The 8,839-nt window shown below is 37.5% G+C and overlaps 1 protein-coding gene across 1 annotated transcript; it reads left to right on the forward strand.

Moving 5' to 3' along the window:
• The first annotated feature begins 1,938 nt into the window (after positions 1-1,938).
• Positions 1,939-2,815, forward strand: LOC131024485 (agamous-like MADS-box protein AGL61). The gene has a single exon (XM_057953993.1). It carries the CDS (start codon positions 2,215-2,217, stop codon positions 2,668-2,670), a length of 456 nt encoding a protein of 151 aa, XP_057809976.1. The 5' UTR covers positions 1,939-2,214; the 3' UTR covers positions 2,671-2,815.
• Positions 2,816-8,839: the final 6,024 nt, after the last annotated feature.

The raw sequence follows: 8,839 nt of genomic DNA on the forward strand, positions 1-8,839 counted from the left end.
TCGGAATATTTTTTAATAGTTAGGTTATGTGAACTTTTAAATTAAGGGACAAGATAAATATACATAAAATGTACGTACATAAGTGGTGGGCTACGGTGAGAGCACATCTTAAAGAGCACATCTTAAAATAAGAAATAAGAGCAATTTTTAATGTATGATAAATTTTTGCTACCTTTGGGATTCGAATTCAGGACCATAAATCCATCCAACAGGATTACGAATCAACTGTGATTACGAATCAACTGTAGATCTTGATGATCTAAGGGTGAAAAATGATTTCAAGATCTAATAGATCTGGATGATCTAAGGGTGGAAAATGATTTCAAGATAAGGGTGGAAAATGATTTCAAGATCTAAGGGCTGAAAATGATTTTTATTTTATATCTTAAGAAATGCTCTTATTTTAGCCCTTCCCCATGCATAATGCCCTTAAAAATTGTTTCTATTATTAAATGTTTAAGATCATGGCTGATCTGCCCCTTCCATATATTATCGGTTATTTTATTAGATGTAACAAGTTTTTTGGTTTTTACCATTTATACACTATTGAATTAGGAAATAAATCATGGATTTGGATCCTTAAAAATCACTACAATCTTTAACAATTGTGCAACCAATTTTACTTGAACAGTATTATTTCAAAAAATATACTCCATCCGTCTCTAAAATAATTTCCTCTTTTTAAATTTTGGGACGTCCCCAAATAATTTCCTCTTTTTTTCTTTTCATTTTTGGATACCTACCCCACCACTAATAATACTTTATTTATTCTTACCTTTCACTTTTCACCACTCTCAATTATAATCATAACACTTTTCACAATTTTCAATAATAATTATATCATTTTTTCTCCACTATCAATACACTTTACAACTTTTCATTAAAACTCGTGTCGTCCCCAAAGAGGAAGCCATTTCAGGGACGGATGGAGTATATATATATATTTGAACAGTCGCTCCTAGTTTCAGAATGAAGTCAACCATGTTTGTTGCTTTGCCATGCCAAAGAAAACGTTTTCTTTTAATTTCATTTTTTTCAGCTATTTCTTTCTTTTCTTTTATTTTTGCTCTTTATTTCCAAAAATTGGGCTATTTAATTTAAAATAAAATTTGTAATATTCATTATATTAAAGATTCTAATAAAAGTTTTATTGATGTATAATTTGTAAAAAAAAAAATGAGTTTAAAATATAAGAAAATATCATCATTTAAAGTTTGAGATTAATTTAAATTTATGTTTTTACTTATTTTTAAATTTCTTTTCTATTTCAAATGTTATTGCTTTGACCAAGTTTTTTGATACCCCCATGCACCATTTTCTCTTTTTCTTAATTTCCTTTTTTTAATAGATATTTTTAAGTTTCTTACCCAGAATATCACACCACACTATCAATCTCCGTTGACTAGAGCCCGGACTGAATGTGATAGAAGATTTGTCATAATTCACCTCTTGTTCCGAAACTCTTTCATACTTAGTGCTCGTTTGGTTCAAGTTGAGGAATGGAAAGGGAATGAAATCAAATAAAGAAGTGAAATGATAATAATAATTATTACTTTAATTGAGTGTTTGGTTTAACAATAGAGATGAGTTATTAGCAAGAGATTCCCTTTCTTTAATTAGTTTCCCCTCTATTTTGAAGGGTAACAAATTGGGTAATTGAGTTATCCTCAAGTACGGGTAATTATTATCTCATTATTCAAACCAAACAACAAGTAATGAATTCAATTATTTGATTCTCTTTCCAACCTCAAAAAAACACCCAACCAAATGTAGGCTTACAATGCAAAGCTTTAAAACTCTTTAACCATCATGTGCTCAAATTTAAAGAAGATAAGGCTGCCGTCCGCTAAGATGCTGCAAAAGAGACCTTTCATCTCATGACTTTTAATGAGCGAGGTCGACCCTTGTGCACATTAGCACAGAAACAAGTGGCAACAGGCGAAACCCCCCGAGTTGGTACCGGCGTTCCATATACTTTGCGGTTGATCACATTTTTAGAATATAAGAGAGATATTATGGCCATTATGAGATTCGCAATAAATTTGGGACTTAAACAGGCCTGCCATTAATAAAGTTTTTTTTTTTTTTTAAATACTGAAATAGCCAATTATGGTCGCCTATATTTGAACCCGATGTAGCCGGCCATCAAATTAGAGAGGGAGAGAGAGAGAGTGAGAAACCCAATCAAGAAACCCTAAATTAACAAGAAAAAGCATGGGGAGGAGAAGGATTGAGATCACGCTGATCCCGGACAAGTCAAAACGACACACGACCTTCACGAAACGGCGGAACGGCCTCACAAAGATAGCCTATGAATTCTGCCGGAAGTTCGACTCCACGGCGGTGCTCCTCATCTTCTCCTCCTCCCAAAACTGCTACGCCTTCGGCCATCCAGAAATCGACTCCGTCTTGAACCGCTACGAGGTCGACTCCTCTTCGGCAGAAGCGGGGACCAGCGCCGCCGAGGAACGTGCAGTGACGGAGATGGAGAGAAGGATTGGCAATGCGGTGGAGAGCGGGCGGTGGGAGGAGGCGGTGCGGGGGTTGGGATTGGATGCCTTCGACCAACTCACTGCGGAGTTGGAGAACATTAGGCGTCAAGTGGCAGCGTTTCAGACCAAGTTTGCGGCGGCGCCGGAGGAGGAGACTCAAGATCCTGGTCGTAGTTGATAGCACAAATTTAGATTCAGATTTTGCATCTTTTCCTTCGGCTATTCTTTCCATGTCCAAAATTTTCATTATGTGTATAATTGTTCACTTTTAAATTTTTTAATGTCACAGGTTGAGCGGATTTGTAATTCCGCTTCTTTTTTTAGTTTTACTGTGCTTATTAATACACTTCTTAATTTCTTATACTCTGATTAGGCGAAGGGCATTGGTATTAATTAAAGATATTACGGTACATTCGTCCAAATTGTAATTACTGAATTAATCATAATTCGTAACTACAGATGAATAATTGAGGATTATTAAAGTCTAATTGAGATTTTTCTGATGTCTCGTGCATTTGGATTTATATATACTTCCTCCGTGTCATAAAAATATGAACATTTGTAAGTGGTACGAGTTTTATGAAAAGTAAGGATTGTGGTGGGGTAGTGTACCAAAATAGAAATATTCATGTTTTTCTGAGACACCCAAAATGACAAAATGTTCATGCTTTTGTGAGGCGGATTGATGAGGATGGGAAGCAAGAGAAATTGATGAAATAAAATAGTATGCCTAATTCCACTTCTAAATTGAAAAGAACAAGAAATTGAGAACTCTATTCTCAAACCTTATATAATCAAATTATGATCAACTCAAATCTACATTTCTCTCCACAAGATAGGCTATTTATAGGCGATATTACAAAGAAATCTTAATGCAAGAAATAAATAAAGAAGTCTCTAGAAATCACCAACATTAAAGAAAAGACTTTTCAGTTTTTGGTGCTTATCGAAACGTCCATAACTTTTCGACTACTTGAAATCTGAAGCTCTACAATATCTTGATGGAAATATATTTGAACTGGATTTCCAATGCAATTGGCCGTTCATTATTTCGACTTAAATTGACGAAGTTATGATCAAAACATTGAAGGGTAGTCAAGCTAACAGTTTCCACGAATTTGAACCATATCATTCTCCCCTTGTTGGGAAGAACTCATCTCCGAGTTCGGATCTTTTCCTTTTATCTTCTTCAACATCCGACATTGACTTATATTCTTCTCTTTGAATTTGTTGTATGCCTCAATCTTGAACGCTTGAATCTCCCTTTGAAACTGTGGCAAAATAAACAAAACAACTCCCTCCTCTTTTTTTGGAGATTTGGGATAAGAAATATTTTTACATGGCAAAAGAATTATTTCAACTTTTCCCATCATGAACGTGTAAGTGTTTTTCCAACCATCATGTATAGCTCCCTTATCATATTGCCATGGTCGACCCAAAAGTATATGACCAATATCCATTGGCACATCATCACACCAAACTTCATCATGATAATTTTTCCCATTGAAAAAGAAACAAGACATTTCTTATCAATTCGTACCTCATTATCTTTCTTTATCCATGAGACAGAATATGGATGAGGATGAACACTTGTTTTGAGATTGAGTTGTTCCACCATTTCTTAAGAAACAAAATTCTCAAAGCTGCCTCCATCAATGACTAACGAGCATATCTTTCTATGAGATTTCACTTCGATCGAAAGATACCACGCCTCAACCAAGATTGGTTATCATCTTGTTTAGGAGTTGTAATCGCCAAACAATATTCTCCATCTTCCGGTTTGATCTCCTCACGTTCTTGCTCATCTTCTTCATCATATATTGGATTGTCTTCAAGTTGTGGTTCTTCACCTCCCACTACAACACCTACACGAGTATCAGTTTTATGATTGGGATACTTACTCATGTAATGGCTGATTTATGCTTAATTGTTCTAATTTTAGGGGTTTGCATATGCATATTTTAAGTTAAATCTTCTGAAAATTGGTGCGTTTTATGGTTTATTTTATGCTTTGCAGGAGATTTAGGTTTTATAGATGGAACAGTGCAATTTTGGAGATTTTGGGTTAAGAATGGCGTTTTTAGGATAGCTCTATTGCCAAAGCTGAGCTGCGAGGATAGCTCTGTCGCCAGAGCTTAGCTGACTTGCAGAGTCAGAGCCGAAATTTCCAGAGCTGAACTTCCCTATGCATAGCTAAAATCTTCAGAGCAGAGCTGAATTCTCCATAGCTGACTTCCAGCTTTGTCATGCCATTCCAGAGCTGACTTCTAGCTCTGACTATCTTTCCAGAGCTGACGCACCAGAGTTCGCTTAAGTTCCAGAGCAGAGTTACTTTCGCCAGAGCTGAGTTCCAGCTCTGCCATGACCGTCAGCGCTGTCCAGCCCAACTCTGCCATGACCGCCAGAGCTGACTTCCAGCTCTGCCATGATCGCCAAAGTAAATTTGACAGAGCAGAGCTAAAGATCGACAGAGTCAACTTATGCAGAGCTGACTTTTCAGCTCTGCACTTTTTCAGAGCTCGGTAATGCAGAGCTGATTTTCAGCTCTGCACTTTCCTTTTCAAAGCTGAACGTGCAGAGTAGCCAATTTCTCGCCAGAGTTGAAGATAACTTGCAAAGCACGATTTTGTTGGACTTACCTATGTTTACACGATTCTATTCCTTTTAGAGTCCAGTTTTGCATGGCAAGTTGATGGTGATCAAGATTAGATTGAAGTCTATAAATAGAGCCATACTTTTCATTGTAAAGGACACATTCCCCTTGCCCTAATCTTTAGTTTCCGCTAGGCAGCCAAAGTTAGGTTTACATGCTTTCTTAGTCTTAGTTTCGATTAACGTTCTTAGTTAGTTTATTTTAGTTCTTTCAATTCATGTTTTAGACTAGTTCTTCGTTTAGAGTTGTAATTACGTGACAGATTACTTCTCGAGACGATTTTACGGTATTTCTTTAATCAAGTTTATTTATTTGTTTTTACTTGCTTTCTTTAAATTCTGCAATTTAAATTCTACCTTTTTAATTATGCAATTTAGTTTATGCGTTTTTATGATGCTTTCCCTTAAATTATGCAAAGTTTCATGCCTAGATTAGAAGCTTTTAAATTACAAGTATTTAAATTCCTAGTTAGTATTTAAATTCCAAGTTCCTTTACTTTAATCGCGTTTAAATCTTGCCTAGGGTTTTATAGTTTTTCGCCTAGAAAATTTTAAGATTAAAGTTTTAGTTAAGTTTAATTTCACGTTAATTTACTTTCCATGTTTTAGTTTAATAATCCTTAGTTTACAGTTTTCGTGTGATATAATTAATTGCCCTTTAAGATCTTCCTTGAGAGATGACACTGAGTCAACTTACTATCACTAGGATGTCCTTGTTCTATTACAAGTCAAACTAGAGGTGTTTCTAGTTGAGTCAATTTTTGGCGCCGTTGCCGGGGAAGGTTTTAGGCTTTTTAGTTGTCACTTTTATTTCCGTTTTTTACTTGCTTTATTTTCCTTTTTCTTGTTTTTGGTTATTGTCTCCCACAAGATCACCACATCAACAAAGCTGACTCTAAAGGCTTTAGACTACCCAACGAAGACGAAAGACACGAAGAAACAAAAACTGAAAACTCAAAAATGTGCTGCACATAAACTGTCTCAGCACGCTCTATACTACCCAAGGAACCCGAAAAACACTATGAGGCACAAACGACAGTCGGAAAAAGTGTACGCAGAAACTGGCCCAACAGACTCTACACGACTCAAGGAACCCAGAAAACACTACGATATTTAATCAAAATTCAGAAAAAAAAAGTTCGCAGAAATTGTCCCAAAAGACTCTACACGACCCAAGGAATGAAATGAACAAAACTGTATAACAGCGATTTCTGAAATAATTTATAAATATCAAGAACCAAACGAAAATATGAAGTATGGATATGTATGGACGTGTAAAATAAGTATTATGATATATGGCAGAACACGAAAACCCTATGGATTGCCCTAAAACGAATTCGAACAGAGATATAGCAGAATATGGAAACCCTAATCACAGAAAACGCAGAAACCCTAATTCGAATAATATGGAAAACACAGATGATATATGGGATATATGACAAAATGGAAACACGAAGATATATATGGGAACACGAAAAAGATAAGGACTGAAACTCTAAACGTCTAACCCTAAAACACGAAAATAGCAGATTATATATGTAGGACAGAACGAAAAACGCAGAAAACCCTAGAAAACATCTACCCTTGACACGAAGACAGAAAACGAAACCTGGATATGAAACGTGGCTCTGGTGCCAAATGATACGATCCTTGCCGGACCGTTCAAACGAACACGCAAGCGAAAGACTGAAAAATGAACCGATAGTTAATGAAATCTCAAAACCTCTGAATTTAACCCACGGAATGATTTAGGCGAACGAATCCCTAAACCCTAACGTGACGTTGATGCAGCAACTCGGGGACGATGAATGACACCCGATGAGGGTTGGTTGACTCGCCGTTACGCCGATAGATCAATTCTCTTGGAATTTCAAAAGGAATTCGAAAACTCTCAAGTGAGAAATAAACTTACAAATTTTATAAATCAAAGGCTGAATTTTCGTCCACCAAAAGAGCCCTATATATAGGCGAAAAATAAAGATACCTAGTCTAATAAGGAAACAACTAAACCTAATCAAACCCTAATTTCGAAAAAAACCAATTCAGCCAAACAAGGCCCTTACTAATTAAAATTCGAAAATAATAAATAAATGCAAAATAAATAAAATCTTTAAAACAGTTAAAATCTTCAATCTTCTTCGGCCCCTTGCACGTAAGTCCAACTCACCAACTCCATCATCTCCCGGGTCTTGCACGAACGAACCTTGGGCTGCATCAACACTAAGCCAATCAAGAAATTCATCCGGCTGAAGACGACCATGAAACTCCGGTATGCCCATCTTCACAAAATTTGCAGATCAACTGAACTTTGTAAAGAAATTATTAGTCATCACTAGAATAGCCATGGCATGAACCACGTTCATTTTTTGCTTCTTGAAGCTCAAGACGTATGGTAAGTTCCTCAACTTGTCTCTGAAGTGCCTGAATTTCAGCATCTCGGTCATCGCCGACAAACTCCATGTTTCCCCTACCACGACCACATTTTCCTCTTCTCGCTGCCATGAGAGAAAGATGGAAGCAACAAGGGGCGTAATCTGGCTCCAGATACCAAATGTCATGTAGCGATGCTTGCAACTTCCCCGTTCTCGTTGGGGTTTTCCCAACCTTAGGGCAATCATAGGCAACAATTGGTTTCGCCGTGCCACGGCTCATCAGGGGAACGACATCAGCTCCCGACCAGTGTGTCCCTTCGGCAGGCATTTTTTGTTCGCTGAACGCCGTTCCCTTCCTTCAGAGATAAGGCGAAACCTAGTTGTGCCTTTCCTTCAGAGTGCGCCAAGCATCCGCCCATGAGTCCACACGTGCCGGCCCACGTTGATCCTTGCCACGGCTTGCCCTACGATGGCAACGAGCGTGCGAGGATGAAACAGGCACCTTGTGATAGTCTCCCCCACTTGATACGTGGACGTCCCCAGACACGACGTGCACTTGATGGAGACCCGCTATAGAGGACTCTTCCTCCTTCGCCGAGCTAACAAGCTCCTTCGTCGGGCATGCGCACGGCCCTCACGGTCGCACCGAGATCGACAAGGCATTGGCTCGCCATTCGCCTTGCTCCCGGGCACCAGGGTTTTCTCGAAGGGACCTGAGAGACCTGCTCGCCCAAAGACCACCCGACAGGGAGCATCTTATTCATCCCATACGAAACGGCTTGCCTCGCCGGTTGGCTCTGATACCAAATGATGAGGATGGAAACAAGAGAAATTGATGAAATAAGATAGCTAGTATGCCTAATTCGACTTCTAAGTTGAAAAGAACAAGAAATTGAGAACTCTATTCTCAAACTTTATATAATCAAATTATCATCAACTCAAGTTTTCATTTCTCTCCACGAGATAGGCTATTTATAGGCCCTATTACAAAGAAATCTTAATGCAAGAAATAAATAAAGAAGTCTCTAGAAATCACCAACATTAAAGAAAAGACTTTTCAATTTTTTGTGCTTATTGAAATGTCCATAACTTTTTAGCTACTTGGAATCTGAAGCTCCACAATATCTTGATGGAAATGTATTTAAACTGGCTTTCCAATGCCATTGGCCGTTCATTATTTGGACTTAAATTAAATAAATTATGATCAAAACATTGAAGGGTGGTCAAGCTGACAACTTTCCACGAATTTGAACCATATCATGGATGGAGTATATAATAGAGGATTAAGGTACATTGAGAATGATTATTTTCGTGGGAAATTAG

Source organism: Salvia miltiorrhiza, chromosome 5 (assembly GCF_028751815.1).
Source record: "Salvia miltiorrhiza cultivar Shanhuang (shh) chromosome 5, IMPLAD_Smil_shh, whole genome shotgun sequence".
In the NCBI taxonomy this organism is placed as follows: Eukaryota; Viridiplantae; Streptophyta; class Magnoliopsida; order Lamiales; family Lamiaceae; genus Salvia; species Salvia miltiorrhiza.

What these genes read in the sequence shown, in the direction of transcription:
- LOC131024485 (XM_057953993.1), top strand. Translation starts at nt 2,215, where the DNA reads ATGGGGAGGAGAAGGATTGAGATCACGCTGATCCCGGACAAGTCAAAA.